This window comes from Meles meles, chromosome 8, assembly GCF_922984935.1.
Source record: "Meles meles chromosome 8, mMelMel3.1 paternal haplotype, whole genome shotgun sequence".
Classification (NCBI taxonomy): Eukaryota; Metazoa; Chordata; class Mammalia; order Carnivora; family Mustelidae; genus Meles; species Meles meles.
The window spans coordinates 37,162,060-37,189,269 of NC_060073.1; the positions used below are offsets into that span (position 1 = coordinate 37,162,060).

General features: G+C 36.2%; 1 protein-coding gene across 5 annotated transcripts in view; it reads right to left on the reverse strand.

The window, feature by feature from the left end:
* Positions 1–27,210, reverse strand: part of ANO3 (anoctamin 3) — a 456,805-nt gene that overhangs the window by 171,950 nt on the left and 257,645 nt on the right. For 4 of the 5 annotated variants that reach the window (XM_046014190.1, XM_046014191.1, XM_046014192.1 and 1 more), the window contains 2 exons: positions 9,499–9,693; positions 8,388–8,459 (listed from right to left, as the gene is read on the reverse strand). In XM_046014190.1, coding sequence (XP_045870146.1) covers positions 8,388–8,459; positions 9,499–9,693 — 267 coding nt within the window. Of the gene's footprint in view, positions 1–8,387; positions 8,460–9,498; positions 9,694–11,337; positions 11,356–27,210 lie in introns of those variants that run through there. The other variant, XM_046014194.1, reaches the window with a different exon arrangement.

The following is a 27,210-nucleotide window of genomic DNA, read 5'->3' on the forward strand; positions in this document are numbered from 1 at the left end:
GTAGGAATAATGTTACAAAGGGATTCTCCTACTACTTAAGAAGAGTCATAGCTATTAGGTCTTTAAATGCTCTACAAAAGGTTTGTAAATATAACTTACATGAAAAAGTGTAACACAACTAGATTAGGTCTTCACTAAGAAAAATAACAGAACACTGATTCCTAACTGGTGGGAAAAATCACAGCGATGAATGACATCATGGAAAGCAAAGGAGTAATGGAGAGTAGATTCTCCAAAGATATGTCTGTCAGTACCATTTCATCCATTTATCTATCCTTTCAGTGACCCTAAAAATTCTCTCTGCACACCTCCTAGATGCTGAGTACTATTCTTGATTCTGGCCCGTATGCACCAACAAGACTAAGTCTCTGTCCTTTGGAAATGGAAAGAGGGAAAAAAATAAATCTTATAATTTCCAGTAATACCTCTTAAGTCAAGATTAGGAGACACAAAGTGAAGCTTGTATGACTCTGGTTTCTCTCAGTGCCGGGCCTCGGGGTAAGAGCAAACTTATCATGAACATAGAGCAAAAGAGGACTGGCATGGTTGTGGCTCTGTGAGTCAAAGGAAGCATTAGCAAATGGTCTAGAGCTCGAGCAGGCCCAGACCTCGTACGGCCTCTGAAGGCTCCAGTAAGGAGTTTACATTTTGCATGAAGTGGGAAACCGGGAGGGGACTGAGTAGAGAAATGATGATATTTCATTCTCCTTTTATGAAAGCTTCCTGTAGCTGCTGTATGGAAAACAGACCATAAGGAGACAAGCATCAGAGCAGAGACAATGAGGAAGGAAGTCATGATACTGCTCTACCCAGAGACTGAAACACTGGACAAGGCTTGTGGCAGCAACTGCTCAACAGTGTCAGGTTCCGAAAATAATTGGAAAATTGAGCCCAGAGGACTTACATAATGGGTTTAACTAACAACTGAAAAGATGTACAGTGACTGTGAGGCTGTTGCTACTGAAAACTATCTGTTCTTTCAGTGTAATTCCCGTATTTCTGTGATTCTGAAATAGGTTGGTAATATTACTATGAAGTTTTTTTAATGCCATCTTAATATGAAATGCTATTTGAAAAAAGTATGAAAAATTATTGGAGATTATCAAGTATCATAGAATGAAATCAAAATCACCGTGTACTCATTTGACCATAACCGTTTTAAGAAATAAAATGAACACCGCAGCAAGCTGAAAGATTAAGCTCACAGAAAACAAATTATCTCACCACTCTAATATAAATCACTTCCGAAGGGACTCGCTTCATAGCATTAAGGAAATGTTGATATCACAAGATTAGAGAGATGTATATTTTAGTTGGTCGGACTCAAATTACGTTGGTTTTAGTAAGCCCTGATTATTTCACTTCAAAGTTATCTGTTTTTACGCAGCATGAGTGTGAGCAGACCCAACCATCAGTCACTTCTTAATATGGATGTCTCTGTCCTTGTCATTTTACAGAACACTAGCAAGAGAGAGGTGGATGATTACAGCAGGGCATCCAGGACTGATAGACAAGAGTATCGTCACATCAGGATTTCAAATCCATTACATGGATTGGCACTTTCCAGAATAACAGTGTGTGTGTGTGTGTGTGTGTGAGAGAGAGAGAGAGAGAGAGGGAGAGAGAGAGAGAGAGAGAAAGACTGTGTCTGTCTGTGTGGCTGAGGGCACAAGGCAGAATGGTGTTTTGGCTGTGAGCTGTTCTATGAAAAGCAGAATTCAGGGCACCTGGGGCTCAGTCAGTTGAGTGCCTGACTCTTGATTTTAGCTCAGGTCATGATCTGAAGATTGTAAGAACCAGCCCCATGTTGGGCTCCCCACTCAACGGGCAGTCTGCGTGAGGATTTCTCCCTCTCCTGCTGTTTCCCCCACTCTCTCTCTAAAATAAATAAATCTTAAAAAAAGAAAAGAAAAGAAGACTTAAAGGATAACAGACAGCAATATAAAGAATGAAGGAAGAAAACCGAACAATGAAATTCTAAACTCCCAACCTGATTAGCGTTCTTCAATCAGTCATCTCCCAAATATACTATATCATGCAATGTTACCCCCATCTTTTGCTGCTCGCAGCCTCATACTTATTAGCATTGCAGAGCTGTTATTCTACGGACATCACTAACCACCTTTCAACACCATGGACTGTATTCCTACTGTGATGATTAAGGGAGAAGATGAAAGATGAAGACTTCCTGGGTTAAAAATCTCAATTCTCCCTTAGGGAGATGTATGGCATTTAGCAAGTTATTTTATCTCTTGGCCATTCAGTTTCCTCAGGTATAAAAAGAGGTTAATAAGAGTACCTAACCCAAAGAATTGTTAAGAGAATTAAGTGAGGTAAGGCAGACACAAAGTTGTGTAATAAGTGTTCGGTAAATTATTGTTATTCCACTCTGCATAAAAATCACATTTTGGTGATAATGGTTAGTGAAGATATCTCTGAGCCTAGCAAAATTTGGGGTAAAAGATAAGCTTAATGAGTGAGTGAATAAAGCAAAGAGCAGATATTTGTCGAATCTCTATGATGTGCTAGGAGAGTGATGGAGTTATGTCTCTTCATTTAACTCAATAGTCTTGCAAAGTGTGGATCACTAATTCCAATTTATAAGATTACTGAGGTTCACAGTGGTAAATAATATGCTACAGTCACACAGCTCATAGATATAAGAATGGGAATTTGACCAATGTCTGGCTGGGAAAACAGCATTTCATCTATAATATATTACCAATCCTGTTAGGCAGTCTTAAAGGAAATGTCCAGCTCTGAATCAACAGGACCACGAATGCTCCTTCCTTCATAGCTGTCATTTCGAACAGTGAGGTATACTCATCCTCAATGAAACACTGACTACCTGCAGTTAACTGTGCCACAGCACTGATAGTCTCATGGGGCAGTTCAAAGTAGTACACTGTGGAAAAAAAAAGTGCAGGGGCATCCTGGGTGGCCCAGGTGGTTGAGTGTCTGATGTGGTTGAGTGTCTGATGCTTGATTTTGGATCAGGGTGGATCAATCAGGATCCAAATCTTGGATCAGGACCCATGATTTCAGGGTTGTTGAGACCAAGCCCCACATTGGGCTCAGTACTGTGTGTGGAATGTGCTTAAAATGCTCTCTCTCCCTCTCTTTCTACCCCTCCCCCCACACACATGTGCATGTGTTCTCCCTTTCTCTTGGAAAGAAAAAAAAAAGCCATTAATTAGATGTATCCATCAGGTTCCAAAAATTGTATCAGAGCCTGTTGGTACTTAAAACAAGTACCAACAATCAACACTGGGTTGTTAACCAACCCAATGCTAGAAGCTGGCAGTCTGCACTCTAAAAGCAAAATTAGAAAATGTAACTTCATTGAATTTAAAAGGAAGGATGTATTGCTAAAACACTCGTGCTTTATTTAATTACACTCTTGGTATATTTGACATCATTTTGCTTGATGTCTTCTCAAAGGCGATAAAATCATATACATTTTAGATATGTGGCTGTTTCAAAAGGAGTACTTTCCAGCAAGGTGTTACACCAGGATGGATTCTTGGAACGCTTGGTGATGGTACAGTCAGCCAGAGCTGCATTCTCACATTCACGGAAAAGGGAAATACCTCGTGTGTGCATATTTACCCCTTCAGAAGCTGTGACAATTCCCTAAGTTGAATGAATAGCAGATCGATGCTGGGTGTGCTAAAGTATTGATTGTGAGGTACAATGCCTGAAGAAACAGGAACACAGGTCAAGTGTGTCAGATGATTGAGACACACTAGAATGATAAGGAGAGAAGCATTCATGGAGTTAGGACATCCAATTACATTAAGCATTTAGAGAAAATGTTAATATTTGGGATGGCACTATCATGATTATTTCACTATCAAAAATAAGATGTATAGAATTGAATGGAAAGGCTTGCATGGCTAGAGTTGTTGTTAGGCTATTAACTAGTATTAGTTTGGGAAAATTATTATGAAAAGGGCTATGTAAACTACATCAACCGTATGGATATTTTGGACAAGGTTTTTGTTCTTGTTTTTGTCTTATCAGAAAAATAACAATAGTAAGCTCTTTCAGAATTAATTACCATGGGAAAGACCTTTGTACTCTGATAGAGTGTATTTGTTCTAATGAAATGTTCTCTTTGATACTGATGTTCTGTATGAAATGAAACTGCTGGTGGCTGTCTTTTTTTAATTACGAAATTTAATAAGCCAGCACTGTCTTTATGTCACACATACAAAAGTGAGTATTGTAAGAAACATGACTAATTTGCAGTAATTCAGAGTGCTATGATAATAAATAACACAGCTCATTGTTTAAAAAATTATGAAAAAGTATCCTACCAATGTCCTCAGAGAGAAATCAAGATACATGTTTTAAGCTAGAAATTCTTTTTTTTTTCCCTAAGATTTTATTTATTTATTTGCAGAGGAAGAGAGACAGAGACAGAGCACAGGCAGGGGGAGCAGCTTGCAGAGCAGGCAGAGGAAGAAGCAGTCTCTACATTGAGCAGGGAGCCAGATGCGGGGCTCAATCCCAGGACCCTGGGATCATGACCTGAGCTGAAAGCACTTAGCCACTGAGCCACCCAGGTGCCCCTAGGCTAGATATTCTTAATTCTAGCTACATTTAATATTTGCCTGGGATACAGTTAGAAGTATGCATCCTGATTTCATTCCAATTCCAAGTAAATTGATTCCTGGGAGCTGAGACTCAGAGGTTTAAAAGCTCCCAGGTGACTTGAATGCGTAGCCAGAGTTGACAACCACTGATGCAGGCGGTGCAGCCAGCCCACCAAAATGTTCACTGCTGAAAACTCAGGGCTAACCCTCTGAAGGTTACAAATAAATTCACTCTCAGGTTATAAAATAAGCATTGTAACAGATTAATATTACTCTTTGATAAATTCTGGCTTTCTTTTCTTTCTATTCAGTTTATGAATTACAAAAAAAAAAAAAAAAAGTTCAAGGGCATTGCTCATGACCAAGTCTGGCAAGCTACAGATCTTAATGCAAATCTCACTCAAATGAAGTAAATCTTGCATGATAATAGCAAAGGGGAAAAGAGAAGGTTGAGTAAACTTATCTGTTTATAGGAAAAATAAATAAAAATTATACTGACTACAAACCGAGGATGAGGATAGAATCTTTCAATATTACTGTTATTCCAAATACTGGGTGACTATCAACCAGTTTCAAGTTTCAATTCTGAAAAATCTCCATTGAACTGTATGCTATTTTGATGGAAATATGAACAATTTTCCATACTTACAAAAAATTCTGATGTAAATTTATTATTTACATATTCTTATTATATAAAATTTGTATATATTGTTTAGAGGGGAAAAAAAAGAAAACACAGACAACAAGAAGAAACCCCAAATAATTGTACCACATGAAGATACACACTTTTAGCTAACATATTTCTTTCTTTCTTTCTACCTCTTTTCCAATACATTTTTAACTAAAATGAGGGGAGGTCTACATTTATATTTAAGCTATTTTTCCCCACCCAGAAATATGCCACAAAATGTTGAATAGTACAATTACTAGAATGTTGAATTTTCCTCTATTCCTAAGTTAAGGCAGCTGTGAGGAAAATTATTTTTTATTTCTGATACTATTTTTTTGAATAGATTTTTAGATGTAAAATTCTAGACCGGTCTCTAAAATAAGTGTTGTACAGGTTTCATCCTGTTGTACAGGCTTATACAACAAAGTGCTGTACAGGCTTATACAACAAAGTATCACACTGAAGAACTGTGTAAAATCAACTTGTTGGTAGAATAAAGAAACAAATTTCCAGATGGCTGAATGAGCTTTCAAGTACATTTGTTGTCCCTCGCTCTGGAGACTTAACATGATAATAAATACTTTCTAAAGATATAGGCCTACAGTAGTTTTCTAGAAGGCAAAATTCTGATATAAGAGTGTTAACTGATCATGTAGTTTAATCTTTTTTTTTTAAGATTTTTATTATTTATCTGACAGAGAGAAATCACAAGTAGGCAGAGCGGCAGGCAGAGAGAGAGAGGAGGAAGCAGGCTCCCTGCCGAGCAGAGAGCCCGAGGCGGAACTCGATCCCAGGACGCTGAGATCATGACCTGAGCTGAAGGCAGAGGCCCAAACCACTGAGCCACCCAGGCGCCCTGATCATGTAGTTTAGCCTTGATTTTGTGCAGAGGCAGGAAAACAGTGAATCATCCTAGAGATGACCAAACTCAAAGATGGCAGATAGACAAAGATAATGAGTGAGAGTCAGAAGTGAAAACCTGAAGAAAACTGAAGGTCTGACAATAAAACATGCAAGCACAAACTTTTTATCAAAAGAAATACAAAGCGCAAAAGCAGTAATGTGGGAATCAGCACTCTGGAGTATAGTCTTCAATCTGACATTGGGTAGATCACCTACGTAATGACTCCTTAGCCATTCACTCTGTAGTGAGAGTTTTCCGTCCCTGAGACATCTCCAAGTACCCAGAATTCTGACTCAGCTTTCCTATTGTTTTTTTCTTAAATGTAAGCAGATGACCAAGGATCACCAGAAATTGTTGGAAATCCTGCAGCCTAAAAGAGAATGACTAATGGAAGCAGGCAAAAAATTGATCACTGGAACAACAGACTAAAACTTAAAAAAAAAAAAAAAAAAGAAAGAAAAACTTAAGAAATCACAAGTGTAATTAGAGAGATTAGAGATGTTATGTTCATGAAATACAACAGATGCTCTGAAAATGTTACATTCTGAAAACAAAAAAGACTTGGAAATCAAATATACATATATGATCTCACCCTCCCCCCAACACACACACACACAGAAATGAAAAGTCATTTGGAAGAAGTGCAGGAAATCTTCCAGAACTGAGGCAGAAACCAAAATCATGAGATAAAAGAAAATGCACACACATGCATTCACACACACCTAAACATAATGGTGTATAATTCTGTAACACAAAAAATAAAGATAATAAAAATGCACAGAGAGAAGAAAAAAAAATTCAATGACAACAGAACAAGAATCAGATAGCAATTGGGCTTTTAGCAGTAACAATGGATGCTAGGTGACAGTGAATCCAGTCTCCAGATTTTAAGGAAAATGATTTTCAACTTAGGACTTTATAAAATACAATGAAATGTAAGAGTGAACTGAAGTCATCTCAGACATACAATAACTTAGAAAGTTTGCATCTCACATGAGCCTTCAGAGGTAGTTTCTTTCTTACTTTCTATTTTTTTTAAAGATTTTATTTATTTATTTGACAGATCACAAGTAGGCAGAGAGGCAGGCAGAGGCGGGCTGGGAAGCAGGTTCCCTGCTGAGCAGAAAGCCCTATGCAATGCCGGGCTCCATCCCAGGACCCTGGGATCATGACCTGAGCTGAAGGCAGAGGCTTTAACCCACTGAGCCACCCAGGTGCCCCTCAGAGGTAGTTTCTTAAGGATACACTCTGGGGGAAAAAATGAGGTTGAAAACTAAGAAAGAGGAATATGTGTTCAGTAGAAATTGGCATTAATCCAGATATCTAGATATCTAATGAAAAGTCAGTAAATACCAAGAATTTCTTAAAGAAGAAGAATGAAGTAAAGGATATAAAAATTAGAATCTGGAACAGATGGGAATATTCAGAAGGTGAGATATTTTCTCCTCCCAAGAAAAAAAAAATACAGATAATCTAGGAAAACAAAACTAACAAAATTTAGTGGCATAAACAAGAAAGTAAGTTTAGTGTGGCATGATTTTGAGTAATTGATGGAGGGTTGGAAAGCGGAATCAATTTGACCTTGACTCTAGGACTATGTAAGAGCGGCAGAGAGGTCATAACAACTTTAACTGTAGCAAAGAAAGTGATCCTGTAACTGCCAAAAACATTATTTTCATAGTAATACTACATTTGCCAAGTGGAGAGTAAAAAATACTGTTAAAATGTGATAGAACATGATATAAAGGTGTAAATATGCTATTTAAAGGACAAATTTAATCAGCAGAGAGGTTTAAAAATTTAAATGATAGTGTAACTATGAAAAATTGAAGGGTCATGTAAATAAGCTAAATCTTCATCTAACACCACAGGGGGGTCAACAGACACTGCTGAATTTAATAAATCTAGAAATAGCAGAATTAATGTGCTTATTTATAGGGAATTGAAAGATATTTCCAAAAGCTCAACAGCAGAAAGTGTTAAACGTTTTTGGTTATGAGATTGTTGTTCATTATAAATTTTGTATCACTTGAATTTCAAACTGTACATGAAATGCCTTAATCATTTTTTAACCTGAGAATATTATACTCATCCATCAAATATTAAAGACCAAACAGGTATTATTTTCTTAAAAAATAATATTCTAGATTTGAAGAAGACAGCTTACCTTTGGAGAGGGGGTAAAAGAATAAGGAAATACTCGAAACCTACTTACCCAAGCAAAAGTCACTAAGGTCAGCAAAAGAGCATTTGAGCACAGAATCTTTTTTATCCTCCTCAGCATTAACTGGAGGGGGAAAAAAAAAGACATGGACATTCATAGTGTTTGGAAATAAAAACACTAACATTTAGAAAAATGACTGTGACTGATGGCCAAGCATAAAGGAATTTTTTAAGTTAATGAGTTGAAATTAGTTATGTAAAATTTCACTCAATAAGGGAAAGATACATCTCTATTATATTTCAATACCCTCATCCTCTTGAATAATTAGCCACTTTTCTTATTGGACATGGATGTAAGCTCTTATTTATAATTAGTAGTGATTTCACAGTGTTACTGAAAAGAGAATCTTGGTATTTTCAAGTTATCCAGAGGAAGAAACAACCAAGGAATCATAAAGGAATGCATTCTCTTCAGACAAAAAAGCAACTTATAGACAGATGGGGAAATAGAAACACACCTCATCTACTGAATGATAGGGGGCCAGGTTGTATTTTGACTCCTGGCTTGGTGAAAAGGAATTGTCTAAAAGCGTAATGATGTCTCAGATGGGCAGATGTGTGCAGAAAGTGCCCAGGGCAGCCACAAAGTGTCTTTAATGTAGCATCCAGCAGGAACTTCCATGTATTTCAGCCCTTTTGTTCTAAGGCTTTTGTGCCAACATTTGATTTCTAATACTTGTCCAACCACATCTTTCTGTAGTCAAATCTTCACTGCTTTATTGTCAATGTTACTTAAAATCTTTTGTCTTTCTTTCTAAGAAACTGAGTTTAGTATTGCTGACATACTCTCTTCAGTTACTGGTTACAGGCTCTCTCCAGAAATGATGAGACAGAAATTCAGGTAGCTGGTCTGTCTTCTGCAAACAGGAAATACGAGCTCCAGGTTCCCACAAGGTTGGCTTCTTTCAAGGCAAGAAAGACGTGAAAACACAGCTGGCCAACAAATGGTCTCCTGTCTGACTAGTGAAATGTTCTCCTTTCTATGCCAGGCTTCCTGCTAATGAGTTCTGAAAGTACTAATAAAATAGATGAAGGAAGGAAGGAATGGTTCAAAAGCACTTATTTTTGCAAGTTGAACCAAAAAAGCAGGAATAGCTGCTCACCTGGCTCTGCTTTGTCCGAGGAGATGAAGGTTACAGAAGTGGGAGCCTGAGACTCACTCTCGGTGGACTGAAAGAGTGAGGTAGATTGGCTCAAACTCTTTGAGTAGGCGTAGCTCTGGGCGAGGCAAGGCAGGGATCTCCTGGATGGTTTCAATGAAGTTTCCTTTGTTATCTCACTCTTGCTTACATTCATACCTGCAAATTTAAAATGTCCAGTTAAGAAATATATACTCCATAAAAGTCAACAAGTAATTTTAATTCTTGTGGTGGCTGTTTTAAAAGTACTTTTGAAAAGCACCACCTAGAGACTCGAACTAATTGAGTTAGTTTTGTTCATATTTTGTAAGGGAAAGTGAGAATTTTGTCAAATAGTCCAGAGGAATAAACAGCTTCTTTTCCAGCTGACCCTCCATCATTTTTTTTTTAATCACAAGAAAAATGTTTAATTTAACGATTCAAGATTCACATGATGGTAAGACATAAAATTGAATGCTTTCTTGTGATATAAGTTCAACTTTTGCATTTTTTCCTATTTGACTTATCCTGCCATCTTTTTTCCCTATGCTTTCATAATTTTTAAGAGTTTGTATTAAAAAAACCAACAAGAAGTGGTGAAATTCATTTAGGAAGTTATGAGAACGATCATTTGGATTGTCTTTGGATACATCTAACCATTTAATTCTCGAAGTGGCAAAATAAATGAAACTTAATACATAAACATTCAAATTGCTGTTTACTAAATAGAGCCCTTCTTTGTACTCTATTCTTCCGTGAACACATACATATCACATTTGATTTTCCAACAATCTTATAGAGCAGGTATTGTTATTTCTATTAGCTGTGGGGAGCTGAGACTTGGAGAGGAAAAGTAACATGATTTATATCACACAGATAAATAAGCAGACAAGATTTTCTATCCCAGGGGCGCCTGGGTGGCTCAGTGGTTTAGGCCACTGCCTTCGGCTCAGGTCATGATCTCAGGGTCCTGGGATCGAGTCCCGCATCGGGCTCTCTGCTCGGCAGGGAGCCTGCTTCCCTCTCACTCTCTCTGCTTGCCTCTCTGCCTACTTGTGATCTCTCTCTGTCAAATAAATAAATAAAAATCTTAAAAAAAAAAAAAAAGATTTTCTATCCCAAGCTAAAACCACCACATCAGGATGCATCTATAAATTAGTTCAAAAGTCCTGAATCCCATCTCTTCACCCCCAAACTCACAGACACTGAAATGTAAAGAACATTTAGCAAAGTCCATACCAATAGAGACTAAAACATAGAAAGAGCATAGAGATGGCCAAACTCAAAGACAGCAGATAGACAAAGTTTCCACTAGCCTCCCTATTCACCTGCCCACATGCTGATTCTCTGTATTAAGGTAAATTTCTAAGGGAGTGATTGAAAAGTGAAAGGGATGGTACCAATGCATTAGTACATAGAACATTCAATTAAGGAAGTTTTTGCTTTGCAGTTACTCATTTTAATTTCAATTTTGAGACAGAGTAGAATCTGGGTCATAATAGATATGGACAAGGGGTAAAGACAGAGAAAAGGTACATTTTCAGTAATTATTATATTTAGAATATAAACAAATTTAACCAAAATCCACTCAAATTGCTCATGTTAGTAATTTTTTAGCTACCCAGTTTTATAGTCAGTTTATATATTAACTCAAAGTTTCTAAGTAGCTCTTCAAATAAATGGATTCAAGTAAAGACAAGCAGAGGTACCAATGTGTACTGCCCATTGGAACAAATGGGAATACTAAAAAAGAAATAACAAAACAATTTTTGAAAGAGGTTCTACAGAAACAAGATATGGTTGAAAAGAAGAAATTCAGGGCACCTGTGTGGCTCAGTGGGTTAAAGCCTCTGCCTTCGACTCAGGTCATGATCTCAGGGTCCTGGGATCGAGCCCCACATCGGGATCTCTGCTCAGCAGGGAACCTGCTTCCCTTGTTCTCTTTCTGTCTGCCTCTCTGCCTACCTGTGATCTCTGTCTGTCAAAAAAATAAATAAAATCTTAAAAAAAAAAAAAGAAAAGAAAAGAAGAAATTCAGATAAACATTAGAGTGGGGCTTCTATATTTTGGTTTTATAAAACTATGCATTTTCATAGTAAGTCTCATTGTATACATAGAATACGAACTAGAAAGAGATGCAAGGAAGAACCGTGAATTGACTAGAAGCATAATACCCAGTCGCTTAGCTTTCTGGGAACTTGTATTGACAAGAAAAGAAAATACTTCCTTGAAGAGGAATTTCCCAAGGTCCAAAGAAAGCATACTGAAACCCACAAAAATATCAGACAATTTCCCTTCAAGGCCAACTTGTTTTTTCTATACTAATCTGTCCTAGTACATTTCTATGCCTATTAATCTTTCTTAATATGATCGATACATTCTTTTAGGAAATATCTATGTAGGATATTAAATGGTCAGCTTTCTGTTTCTGGACCCTGGTGGAGAGGAGCCTTTTACTCGGAATAAATATTTGGGGGTGGAGTGGAGGAGAGGAAAGTTGCATAGATAGAAGACAGTGATCGTTGATGACAAAGATGTTGACTGAAAGAGAAATGACCTTTGGCCCCAGAGAAATGGCTTGATGGAACTTTATATTTTTAAGATTTTATTTATTTATTTATTTGACAGAGAGAGATCACAAGTAGGCAGAGAGGCAGGCAGAGAGAGGGAGAGGGAGAAGCAGGCTACCTGCTGAGCAGAGAGCCCGATGCAGGACTCCATCCCAGGACCCTGAGATCATGACCTGAGTCGAAGGCAGAGGCTTAACTCACTGAGCCACCCAGGCGCCCCTTGATGAAACTTTATAATAATACTATTCCCCTTAATCCACTGACACCAACATGTAACTTCAAAAAGGAGCAACTTCTAAATTTCCCTTTCTTACAATATTCAAACACGAGTGAAAGTTTCAACTTTTCTTTGGGTGAAAGATGACTACTGAGTAGGTAGATACTATTTTACAAACCAGTGTGGGGTGAGACTAACTTCTTTATGTTCACCAATGCTATGAGTGTTTTCTGTCCTTTGATTCATTCCAGTATTCACCTAGTCAGTCAACAGACATTCACTGGGCCTGTCCTCTCTGAAGACACTCTGCTGACACTGTGGTGAGTAATAATTCCTGGCCTCAAGGGACTTCTATTTTAGTTGAGACTCAGACACTGACCAAACCAACAAACAAAAAGAATAAGTATATACAGGTAAATCGTCTGAAATACTGTGAAAATACAGGTACTTCTATATAATGAGACTTCCTTTAAGAAGTGGTTGGGGGCATTTTCTCTGAGGAAGTGACATATCAGGCCGGAAAAAAACAAAACAACAACAACAAAAAAACCCAAACCATTAAGAGCCTACTCTATAGAAAGGTGCTTACATATCTTTCTGTTATGGTAATGTGAGTGCATGTGTGTTTGTGGGACGTGCTTTGAAAGAAAGATACTAACATACATGAAAGTGATGAGGTAGGAAGACTGCAATGTATTTACAGAGCTGAAACAAACCCCCAAAACTGTGGCCTAGTAAGACAAAGAGGCATAAAGGAAGTATTGCTGCAGTCTAGGTTGGGAAAAAATTAGCTACTGTTCTTTGAGGCATTATTTTATTTATATATGCATTTATTTGCCCTTTATTTCTCATAGATTTATATCTTATTTTATTTCCTTGAATAATTGTGTTTGCCAAAATTCATACAATATTTTTAAACAATGCCCACCCTACATGCGAAGGAAACTGGGAGAGGTTTAGATATTTACTTCCTCAAGTTCATATATCTAGCAACTGGCAGAACTGAATGTTAAAGTTATAAGCTACAGGATTCCAAAGCCCATGATCTTTTCAGAATGCTCTATGGCTCCCCATGAGCCCCAGTCCGACATGGTTCATTGCCATGGTTTCACTTGGTATAAATACCACACACATTTTCAGCAGAGAGCTCTGAATGTAGAAACCACAGAGCTAAAGCAAACCTCAGAACCTGTAATTCTATATCCACAATCCTAACAAACTGTGGAATATAATTTGGTGAAAAATGAACAAGAGCTGCTTGGTACACATTAATAGGAAATATCTACCCACACTATCTATAAAACTGTATTTCTTATGCACATCTATAAAAGAATAGATATGAATAATATTTAATCTGCTGTGAGTTAACAATGTATGTAACTGAGTTATAAAACATAGGTATCAGTTTTTATTTTTAAGACTGATTTTTATTCATTAGTTGTTTTTTTTTTTAATCATTTACGTAATAATTTCAAACAATTCTTAGTTCTTTCTCCGGGCCAGGCCTTGACTCAGGGTTGAGCATAACATGGTGCTCACTCACAGGGGAAGGAGATACATAAAAACAGATTTTATTCTCAAAAAATATAAGAAATACACACAGCACATCGTAAAACCACCCAAGAAAAACTCCTAATCCAGGTTGCAATGCCACTGAAGTCCTGTCTATGAAGGTAGTATGAGTGGATTCTTTTTGGCATATTCCTACTCCTACTTCTCTGTCTTTATTTATAATTCTTGGGTTCAACACATTTTCTTCAAAGGATTATGCACATAAGGTAGAAAAGTCTCCATGAAAAACATAACTGCTGAAAATATTTGTCAAATGCAACACTTAAAGAAAATTGGGGAGGAAATGCTGATGATGAAACAAATGTCCTTCCCAGAGCTCTGCATTTTCTTCCTATACATCTTCAAAGCAGTTCTCTCTCATTTTCTGAACTGTCTCCAAAGCTCTTATACAGATCATCTTTGCTAGAAACTTATACAATCTAAACAGAAAGTCTGATGTCCTAACGTTCTAAAGAGTACAAAGTGGGCACCTGGGTAGCTCAGTTGGATAAGCATCTGCCTTCAGCTCGGGTCATGGTCCCAGGGTCCTGGGATTGAGTCCCAGATTGAATCCTAGATAGAGTCCTGAATTGGGCTCCTTGCTCAGTGATGAGCCCCTTCTCCCTCTGCCTGCTACTCCCCCTGCTTGTGCACTCTCTCTCTAGCTCTCTGTCTCTCAAATAAATAAATAAAATCTTAAAAAAAAAATAAAGAGTCCAAAATTTCTTTTCAAAGTTTCACATGAAATGCTCTCCCATTCTGCTGGGCATAACTAACAGTATCTGTTCTGTGCATGGCATGATTAACACCAGCTACCCCCACAATATAAGAGCTTATTTCTTCAACATTCTAAAGTTCCATTTCTTTCCTTGTTGGCTTACCTGATACCCTTGAATAATACTTGATAACTACTCCTTCAAAGCCAATAACTAGAAAAGACATCATAGTAACATGTCAATTTTGGTAAGCATATGCAGCTCATGAGTTCAAAGATAAATCTATAACCTGCAGAATGTGTGTCATTTCCTATATTTAGAATAGATTTTTCTCAAGTGACAATTATCTACTTCCAATTGTTCTAAGAGCACTTCATAAATGCAGATATATTTAAAGGGATCAAATGAAATGACAATTTCACTTGTGTATAAACAAAGGTCCCAGAGTCGCAACTGCAAATAAGATATCTTCAAGAAATGCATTCACATAAGACATGTGACACCAAAAGAGGAAAAGTTGCCATTCAGATACCATTTAAACTCAATGGGCTTTGAGTTGATGTAGAATTTTAATTGGAAAAACAGATCCTTAGGAAACTTCAAAGAGACAACTGGAGAAAGAGAAAAAAAAAGATGATTTTCTTTCTTTTTAGAGGTATATTTATTTATTATATATAGAGAGAGTTGGGGTGGTTAGGGAGAGGGGCAGAGGAAGAGAATCTTCAAGCAGACTCCCCTCTGAGCGCAAAGCCCAATGCAAAGCTCCATATCACAACCCATGAGATCACGACCTGAGCCGAAACCAAGGGTTGAACACTCAACCTATAGAGCCATCAAACTGCACCAAAATCGTTGGTTTTCTTAGCGCAAAACACAGATTTTCAAAAGATCTACTCTTTCAGTAAAATTTCTCTTCAAGAAAAACTAACTCATCTTAAGGTCTCATATGAAAAAAAATATTTTTTATAGAGTTAACTCAGAAAATTCTATCAAGTAAATTGTTAGAAGAATTTTTGGAAGATTTGTAGCAAAATAATATGATATTATGACCTAATGGATTTTACATTATGTGCATAGTAAGGTTTGTCCATAACAAATGTAATTGTCTGACTCTTGCTATAATCTCAAGATGAATTCTGTAGTTTAATAAAACATACACCTTTCTCAAAAATATTTTAGAATATTTATTTAGAATATTTAGAATTGATGGCCTGAGGATGGGTAATGGTCTCAGGATGTCATTTTATTTTATAAAATCCAAATACACTTTCCAATAATGGTAGATAAAACCAAAGCATATTTATCTAAATAGTAAGCTTTGGGGAAAAAAAACATAAACACACTCAGAATTTTCTTCTTCTCTTCCTTATCAAAACCACTGTAGTTTTGTTGTCTTCAAAGGAACATTTCTGATTTGTTGCTTGAGTGTGCCCTTTTTGGTGGAGGTTATTGCTAGTAATAAAAAACACCATTTACTGATTGCCTACAAAGTTCCAGGAGCATACTATATATTATCAGTAATTCTCATACTAGTCCTGTTAGGAATTTTCATCTCCACTTTACACGTGAGAATCCTGAGATGCAAAGGACAACAGTAACTTGTCTCTAGTTCCACAGGTAGGAAGTTCTGGAGCCTGGAACAAACCAGGTCCATCTGACATCAAGGCCTCCACTCTTTGCTATAAAACATATAACTTCTCTGTTTACTCAGAAACATCTTTATTTACAATAGTTTGTTCTTCACTCATTTTTCAGTTTTACTCTCACTTGGAATAGGAAAATAAATGTATGTCTCTTGTGTCAGAGTCCTGGCTAACTCACAGTAATTGAAGCAAGTTTTATATATATATATATATATTTTTTTTTTAACTTACAAAGGGGTGAGCAGAACTAAGAGAAACCAATAGATGTTAATGAAATTCCTTACAACTAACAAGGGCCAGAAGCCTTTATCACCCACAGGCCTGCTGAGCAGGAACAGGAAGCAGACGTAAGAACCTGGAGATAATTATAGCTGGAGGAAAGGGAATCTGACGGAACCTCTATGCTGAACTAGCAGAATGCAGCCACTGTAAAACCACAGAAGGGCATGGAGGGAGCCAGGGAAATACAACACCCCAACCTCTGTCAGTTTCTAATCTGCTGCTGATACTTCCCAACTGGTCAAATCTAAATAGTAGCTAGAGGTCTTGCAAGCTCTTGGTTGTTGTTGTAGTCCATAGGTGTCTGCTTCCTGGGGACAAGGACAAGGTGAAAAATGGTGCAGGGTGGTCTGGAGGGATGAATGAAGAGTATCCACTACACACATACAGATGTAGGAGGAGCTTTCAGCATAACCTTTGGGACAGAGAGCAATATTATGACTTTTACCATTAAAGAAAAAATTTAAGCATTTTTTTTGGTCATAAATTATAAGTATTCTAAAATGTTTATAAGGAATCATGGAAAAGGCAACTATTGACGTGACTATACTTTTTTTTTTTAAGATTTTTATTTATTTATTTGACAGATCACAAGTAGGCAGAGAGACAGGCAGAGAGAGAGAGGAGGAAGCAGGCCCCCCACTGAGCAGAGAGCCCGATGTGGGGCTCGATCCCAGGACCCTGGGATCATGGCCTGAGCCGAAGGCAGAGGCTTTAACCCACTGAGCCACTGAGGCACGCCAACTTGACTGCACTTTTGACTGGCTTGCTATGTGCAAGACTGTGCAGGAGACAAAAGTAAACAACATACACTCAGTCTTAAATAAGAGTAATTTGTAAAATAAAAATTTATCTCATTTAATTAAAATATATTAATAAGTATGAATAAGAAAAGCTCTCTAATAAGTCTACTGAAAGACAGAGCACTGTAAGAAAGGCACAGAATTATGAAGGAGTTTATAAATTGGTGAAATACATTTCAAAAGTCCTGAAGGTGACATGAGAGCCTTCATTTTTAATCTTTATCTGATCTGTGTGTACTCTTGTCTAGAGTCCAATTTCCAAGTCAATCAGCCCACCCAAATAGGTTCATTTTCTTCACTGTAAGTCCTCTTATAAACTTATACTTTGGGATGCCTGGATGGCTCAGTTGGTTGAGTGTTCGACTCTTGATTTTGGCTCAGGTCATGATCTCAGGGTTGTGAGATCGAGCCCTGCATGGGGCTCCACACTGGACATGGAGCCTGCTTGGGGTTCTCCCTCTCCCTTCCTTCTGCACTCCACCCCACTTACGCTTTCTCTCTCTCTCTAAAACAAGAAAAAGAACAACAAAACATACTTTGCTTTAATAGAATTTCACATTTGCATTTATGTATTTATGAGGTTGCTATTTAACAGAGAGTCTCTCTAGCTGCACAGTGAGCTCCATGAGGGCAAGGAAGGACCATGCTTGCCTTGTTCATGGACACACACACCTTCAGCACGTGGCACTGTGTCTGCAAATAGACATTTACAAAAAGAAAGACAGAAGGGTCCATTAATTAATGAATTTACCAATGAATATCTTCATGTGACAATTATTCATTCTCATAGATATTCCTTCTAGAAAATGGGACACAGCAGTGAACAGAGATAAAACTCACTGCTCCAGTAAAGATTAAAATGTCAAGGGGGAGTCAAGAGACATTTGTGCTTCATGAAACAGGGTTCTGAAAGTTCAATATTCATACAACCTATAACCTATAATGCTGTGTGAAATACAAGTAACATTTTTCTCTAAATTAAATGCTTATATGGTATGTCATAAATATGGACTTTATCATTTTTTACACAATGATCCACATATTAGGGGAGCTATTCCGAATCCCACTCCTCCCCCACAATGGCTATTCATTTCCCTGCTTCTCTTTTAGGACTCAAATAGATTTTCACAGCAATTGAAGCCGAGAGTAATAGAGATTCCTGGTATTTTTTAAATGTACTGTGAAGAAAAGGCCTTTGTTTAGAATGCACGGGGTGGGGGGAACAAAAGCAGAAATACAAGATATATCTGTAGCTGAGATTTTTGCCATTTTTGTGTGTGTGTGTACAGGGGTAAAGCCAAACTTCTGATCTTCCTTGCCTGCCTCATGGAAGGCAATTCCAAATGAAAACAAATCTTGGGTTTGGATCAGGATATAAAATTTGAGGTTGTATACTACTTCTGACAAGCTGCAAAGTTACAATGTTTACACTATTGCCAGCAACAGTACAGCCTGTTTCTCTCTGAAGAGCTCAGAGATGGGATCTGGGTTTCCCCACAACTGCATGGAGTCAGCAAGAAGACCTGGATTATACATTATCCTTGAAGAGGGGAAGATCTGAAGACTCCTGCTACACCTCCCAGGTCCGTGATGGCATTTTGAAAGACGAAACATCTGACCCAATCTGTTCCAACCACACACTGTCATTGGTGAAACCAGTAACTCAACTAGAAGCAACAGATGCGTAGTCTCTGAACCCAAACACAAGCATGACTAGTCTAACCAGCACGGCATCAGGACACAACCTGTTCTATATTTTTAGCCTGCCACGAACATTTGTAACCACAGAACTTGCCACTGCTTGCAACCTGCTGCTGTTTGTTTTGTTTTGTTTTGTTTTGTTTTACTGATGGGTTTCACCATACTGTGCCAAAGGCTGGCAATTCCCACATCTTCTTTTGAACATAGTTTGATAATTTATAATTGAAAGCCATTTTAAAAGCTTAAGAATGGGAAAATGTAGTTATACCAGAAAAAAAAAACAACAGGAAAATAGTATTGGTTCTGGATATTTTTTTCAGTGAGTTTAGGATGAGAAAATCTTAGCTACTAGTATTATGGTGGTTTTTTTTTTAAGTCCATTTTAAAAGATAAAGGATAAATAATAATGGCAGTAAGTATTATTGTTAGTATTAATTATCATGTTTAATTATTATGTTGGCTACTAATGAATTTACCACCAATTATTTACAACCTACTCTTCTCAGTACTATTCATTTTACAGAAAGTCAGAATTTAAGTTGTAATTTAATATCATTTGACTTTCAATTTTTTAAAAATCATATTTTTAAAATCATAGTTTTTATTCATCAGGAAGATTATGCTATTTTTGCAGAGTTTTGAGTTCAATAAAACCTAAGCTGCTTTTTTCCAAATACTTTTTATTTTCATTATAAAAACTATATGTATTTTCAGGGATAACCCAAGTGCTTATTTTCTTTCTTTTCTTTACCTACTTTTTAAAAAATTTCCATGGATAAAGTCAACATTTCTAGTATTAAGTTTTTTGAGTTTTGACACAAAAAGGGATTCTTATAACAATTTCACTGACAGGATACAGAAAAATCACAACACTTTAATCAATTCTCTAGTCCCATCCATTTGTGCTTAGTGTCCTCCATTACCCAGCTTCAACGATCAATGATCTGTTCTTTTTACCTCTATTTTTCGCCATTTCCAGAGAGCCATATGAATAGAATCATACACTGTATAACTTCTAAGATTAGGTTCTTTCACTTAGCAAAATGCATGTGAGAACCATCCATTTTTATAAGCATCAAAAATTTGTTCCTTTAAATACTAAGTAGTAACTTCATTGTGAGGATGTCCTACAATTTGTTATCTATTCATCCGTAGAAGGATATTTGGGTAGTTGGGTAATGGAGGACACTAAGCACAAATGGCTGGGACTAGAGAAATGATTAAAGTGTTGTAATTTTTCTATATCCTGTCAGTGAAACTGTTATAAGAATCCCTGTTTGTGTCAAAACTCAAAAAACTTAACACCAGAAATGCTGACTTTATCCAGGGAATTTCTTAAAAAGTAGATAAAAAAAAGAAAGAAAATAAGCACATGGGTTATCCCTGAAAATGTGAGGATGTCCTACAATTTGTTATCTATTCATCTGTAGAAGGATATTTGGGTTGTGTTCAGTGTTTGTGATTATTAATAATGCTACTATCAACATTCATATGAAGGTTTTAAGTTCTCATAATTACATAGAAGTATGCTTTTTGGGTGAAATGATGAGTGTATATTAATAGTAACAGAAACTGTTAAATTTTTTCAAAGTAGCTGTACCATAAACAGTGTATGAGAGAGTTCCTGTTGCACTGTATACTCATCAACAGGATTTTGGTTGTTATTAAACATTCTAATAGGTTTGTATTGATAACTCACTGAAGATTTAGTTTGCACTTTCCTAATGACTAAAGTTACTGAGCATTCCTACCCATGCTCTTGCCATCCATATATATTTTTTTGGTAAAGACTGTTCAGATATTGTACATTTTTTTTACTACATTTTTGTCTTATTATTAAGTTTTGAGAATATTTTCTATGTTCTGGATATAAATCCTTCATCTGATATGTGATATGCAAGTATTTTACATCAGTCTGTGGTTGTTTAGTTTTGTCTTGTTTTGTTTCCTTAATAGTGTCCTTTGCAAAGTTTTTATTTGCAATGAAGTAAAATTTTATGAATCCTGTTTTTGATGCTATGTCTAAAAAATCATTGCCTAACTCCAGTGAACATTTTATTATAGGCTTTTTATACTTTTATATTTGACATGTAGGTCCATTATATATTTTAAGTTAATTTTTTATATACAGTGTGAGGTATAAAACAATAATCATTTTTGGCATATGGCTCTCTAATAGTCAACTATTCCTTAAAAGACTGTCTATTCTCCATTCAATTGTCTTTGCACCTTAATCAAAAATCAGTTGTCCATACTTATTAGGTTGTTTTCTAGATTTTCTATTCTGTTTTTAATTATGTGTCTATTCCTTCACCTACACCATTTTGTCTTAACTACTCTAGCCTCATAGTGTATCTTAAAAACATGCAGTGTTAGTCCTCCCACTTTGTTCTTTTTTTTAATTGCTTTGGTTATTTGAGTCATTTCACCTCACCTTATGCACTTCGGAATCAGCTTATTTATAAATGATAATTGACTTATCTATAATTGTGATATTACAATTGAGATTGAATTAAATCTCTATATCACTTTGGGAAGTATTAACATCCTAATTATATCAAGTTTTCCAATCCATGAAGCCAGTATGATGATTTCTTGAGGTTTTTTTCTTTGAATTCATCATATTTTTATAGCTTTCTCCATAAAAATCCTGCACACATTTTATTAGACTTACAGCTAACAATGTCATTTTGTTGGAGCTTTTTTTAAAAAGGTAATATCTTTTTAAATTTCAGCTTTCCAGTTTTCAACTGTGCATTGCTAACGTATAGAAATTCAATTGCTTTTTGTTTATTGATACTGTATTCCGTGAACTTGCAAACTTGCTTATTAGTTCCAAGAAAAATTTTACAGATTCTTTGGAATTTTCTACATAGACAAGCACAATGTCTGCAAATAAGAGCAGTTTAATTTCTTATTTTCCAACTGAATAATTTTTCTTTTTTTATTCTCATTTTACTTTCTAGTACTTCCAATGCAAATATCGAGTAGGAGAGGTGAAAGTAGACAATCTTGCTTATTCTCAATTTTAGAGGGAAAGTAGTCTTTCATGGTTAAGCACAATGCTAGATGTATTAAGGGTTCTACAAATGCCCTATATCAAATGGAGGACATTTCATTCTATTCCTAGGTTGCTGAAGTTTTTAACAACATAGATGTCGAATTATATTTTCTGTGCCTGTTGATATATTCCTGTCGAGTCTGTTAGTTTGGCAAATTACACTGAGGAATTTTTGATTGTTGAACCAGCCTTGCATTCCTATGTGACAGTTGTCATATTTAATTCTCAAATAATGCTGAAAGAAAGCTTTAATTATACATATTTAAGATAAGATGACTAAGATTAATTAAAGACACTTAAAAAAGACATTCAGCTCCATAAGTGCCAAATCTATGAATTGAATTCAAGTCCATGGGATCCCCAAGCTATGTTCTTTTTACCGTAGCATAATATCTTTCATATGTGCGAGAAGAAATATTATTGATGGGCTCCAGGGCCATGAAGCATCTCCCTTTCTATACTCCACTTCCAAGGTAAAGAGGTCCTGGTAGGGTTGTAGGAAATGGACACTTTTGTTGTTGCTCTCAACAACAAAACAGTGGGTATACTGACAGAAAAAATTATATTGTACTGCAATGTATAATCTCTCTTGGTCTTGTCCATCTCTCTCTCTCATGTGTTGGGACTTGTAAAAGTGAAACAAAAACAGGATAGGTAGGGCCTATGCAGCTAAGCTTTTGCATGGTGGTCTAACCAGTTGAGATTACACCTTAGGAATATTTTCATTTTCCTTCAAGATTTCCTTGTGTTTATGAAGGCTTTGAAAGGATGCAACATTAAGTTTCAAATTAGATATACGTGAAGAAGAAAGACACCTAGGATGCCACTATATCTGCTGTTATTTTATATCTTAAAGCAGAGCCTGGTTTAGCAAAGCCAGTTATTTTATGTAGAATTCTGAGCCAAGGCCCTAGTCAGAAAAATAAAAACAACTGGTTTTTCCTGAATGTGTTTTGTGTCTTCTCTGCATATCTTTCTCATGAAATCTATTTTAAGATTTGAAAATAATCATCTTGGGTTTCACTAAATCTCTGCCTTAACACAGGAAATACTTACAAATCCCCAGGAATACTGTACTTACAGATAGATAGATAGATAGATAGATATAGATAGTCCAGTTACACAGCACTGGAACACATCTACTGAATAGAAATATCAACATTCTAATACAGTCTAAGAGAAAACAAAAACCTGTTTTAATAAATGCTATTTAGGTCAGAGAAGGAGAATAGAGTTTGGATGATTTTATCATATATATCAAGAATATAATTAAGTTTTTTTTTTAAAGATTTTATTTATTTATTTATTTGACAGAGAGAGATCACAAGTAGGCAGAGAGGCAGTCAGAGAGAGAGAGAGGGAAGCAGGCTCCCTGCTGAGCAGTGAACCCGACGCAGGGCTCAATCCCAGGACCCTGAGATCAGGACCTGAGCTAAAGGCAGCAGCTTAACCCACTGAGCCACCTAGGAGCCCCATAACTAAAGTATTTAGAGCAACACCACTTGCTATGTAAAGTGGATGTTAATAAGAAAACATTGTCAATCTATAGAAAATTGACGCTGAGCACTTTAATAATTCCATCTAAGCTGAAAACAGTAAAAAAAAAAAAAAAAAGACAAAGAAGAAACCTCTTACTTCTGTCAAAGTCCAATGTCAAAAACTTCAAAGGAGTTTCATTGCCTTCTAATTCTCTTTCAAAAGCTCTCTGAATATAAATGTTCTGATCTTGTCACCACATAATACAGAACGTATTTAAATTGACAGACTGACATTATAGAAAAGAATTTAGAAGTCATTGACATTGTGGAGAGATTTAGCAGCCAATTCAAAGATAAAAGAAAAGAAAATGTGTCTGGATTTATTTTACTAGTTTTTCAAGAAATCACTGGTCCTTGATATATTTTTTCTCCACAGTGACACAAAGAAGAGCCACGAAATGATTAGGACTTTTCTAATCCTTAAAAAAGAAAGACGGACTGATGAATGAAGAAGTGCTACCTTTTGCAATGAGAACCATGGAAAAGAAATGCAAAGTCAGATGGGAAAGATAGGAGCCCACCAGCTATGTTGTATCTGTTAGCAGACACCGTAGGCACAGTTTCTCATTGAGATATCCATTTTCCGTGGTTACTTTCTTTTTAGCTTGGACTGGATTCCAAGTCCTTTGCAGTGACGAGGCAGCAGTGGGCAAACAGATGGCACTGGAATTGGCAGAGGTTCCAAGAACAGTTGAGGGTATAGCACTGAAACTGAATGTAGCATCTTCTGCTAGGCTTGACACGAATTTCTGTGTACACCCTGTTATTGGAATGAGTAAGTTTAGACGGGACTCTGATTCAAAGGGAATACCGTCCTCTGAGATTCCTAATCAGGTCTTCCACATGGCATTGTTTCCAGATGCCGATTGGTACGATGGTGGTAGAGCAGATCTAGGAATATTCAGGAGCTTCTAAAGAAATTCTAGGTAGGCCTAAGGATATACAGGACTTAAAGTTTCTCACAGGCACTCTCAAACAGACGCACACACACCAGTCTGGCTCTGCCCGGGGGGTACCTATGGCCACTTCTTCAACAGTCAGTCCTGTGTGCTGGAGATGGAAATGTGGTTTTAGGATAGATAAAGAAAACACAGTCACTCCTAAATCCTAAGTAATTTTCTCCTAATCAAGACAAATAAATTGACCAGACCAAAGACAATTCTGAGGAAGAATACTGCATGGGATTAAACAAAACAAAACAAAAACCCCAAATCATTGTTTTGCTCCTACATTGTATTTAGATTAACTTCTACAATCTGGACAATTCCAATTCCAAAATTACAACATGCTATGGTTTTCGGTAGTTAAATTTTGCATTCTGTTTCTAAGGGAAATCTCAAGGCCTTTATTTAGTTCAAATTTTATTCTACTTATTCTCGCCTGTACTTTATTTAACCTCTTTTCAATTTCTTAAATCTGTCACTGTGGAACTGCCAATAGATTCAAGAAGACTATAAACTCAGTGGCATATTTTTATAGACCTTGTGTGTAAATTCTCTCCACCAATCCAATCCCTTGGTTCTGTTTTTTGGGGAAAAAAAAAAAAGATAACTCAAAAATAAAATCAATGAAAACAGTTCATAAGTAGAGTTTATAATATTAGTGCTCTGGGGGTTAAGTACAACACCCCTCCTAAAGTAAGGAGTTTGTTTCATAATTAAATGTATTCCAAATAAAAAATTAAACTGGTTCTCTGGCATATTAAATCAGACTGAAATTTATGATATTTATATATATAGGTTAGAATAGTAAGATTTTTCTACAAGCATGAGAGAGTTATTATACTGAAATAGAAAAATTAGACAATTACAGGGAAATGTATTTAGGCCATATTCAGAGCATAGTTTTCCAAAAACTATATGGCATATTTGCCTCCAAATATTCTTATTTAAGGATTTAAAAAATTCATCATACAGACAATCTAATGATCATCTTTGGTTAAAAAAAAAAATGAAGTAATATCTTAAGTACCTATGGGAAAGGCATTCAGAGATACCAGGATAACAGTTTGAAAATGTGTGTCATTAAGCCAGGCAAAGTTCCCTTCATTTCCTCCTTCTGCTTTAATGAGCAGCATGGCAACTCAGTGCCAAGGAAGGGCTCAGTACTGTTGAGTAAATATAGCTCATGGCTGCCATGGGATTGTAGGATGAAGAGCATTCTCACATTCCCACTGAAAGGTACATATGTAAAATATTCTGTGCCTTGTGAATCCTTTTAGAAAGGATCTCTGGCTTCTGGAAAAAGTGGTGATTGTCTAGAACACTCATTCCCGGAAATACATGGAGATTTTTTCTGACTCCATTTATGACTTTAAAGATTAATAAGGAATTAAGTGGGAGCAGGTATTTAATTCAAAGTAAAGGGGACTAAGAGGAATGTGGCTGTGTCACATTCCTATAGTTTATACTCAATAACGCATCCACAAATATCCATACCCTCACAAATCTTTCTTTATTCTACCCTTAAAATTTCTTTCTTTTGAATTTTAATAGCAGCTATTCTGCTTAACTAATAATGGTAGTTTTTATTTACATTACAATTTTTGTCAGTAAGCTCTATCATTACCATTGGACTCAGTCCTTTGAGGTTAGGGATCAAGATTCTTGCTCATTTCCTCCACAGGAGCTTGCTCATGGGACCACTGGAAGCACCATGTAGCTTGCACTACAGCAGGGGCCAGCCGTGATCCTTAAAATATACCTTCACAGACTAAAAATCCTAAAACAACTATCAGAGTATTAAATCAAGAGCAATAGTCCTTCACTATACTCCAGTTTAAGGGGTTAAGTATTTTACTTCTTAAAAACATATATGCATAGAGATTAATACTCATGTATTATTTTTATGATTTTGATGTGTTATTTATCAAACAAATCTTTTATCTGACTTTCTTGTTTAAATTTAGTCATTATTATTATAGTGATTATATTTGTTAAGGGCTTTTTGTAGGTCAGACATGGTGCTAAACCATTTATGTACAGTATTTCTGATCTAGTAAGATGTTTCATATCCTCCTCTAACATGTGGCTGAAAATATAGGCTCAGATGGCCTAATTAAATTGCTTGAGGTCATATAATGAGCTGAACTGGTATTCAAATCCAGATTTGTACTTTTCCAAATTCTATGGTATTTTCACAGTAGCTTTCTTATCTCTATATAAATATTTAACATTTTTAAATTATAATGAGCTTAATTTAAGGAATGATCAGTATGTAACTGTATGTATTTGTTGTTGGAGATCACATTAAAATTAACGAACATAACTCCAATTTTATGCCATTAATTTTCCAATTAATATTCCTTTAATTTTCAGGATCAACCTCACACATTAAGTGTCCACTTCACTGGTCCTACCTTGAAAAGTCACAAGGATAATGGAAGATGTAGGGTTATAATATTTAATCTTAGACTCTATGAAGGAGGAAGGACAAGTCTAAACGCAATCTTTAAATGCAAACATGTTAAAACTCATAAAACTAATTGTACCCATAATACAGAATTTGTAAGATTACAAATCATGAAGAACATGAGAAAGGCAAAAAACGGGTGTTGCTTTCTTGGTTTCAGCAAATGAACAAAGACACTAAGAAGGAAGTGAGATGAGTAGAGAAGTA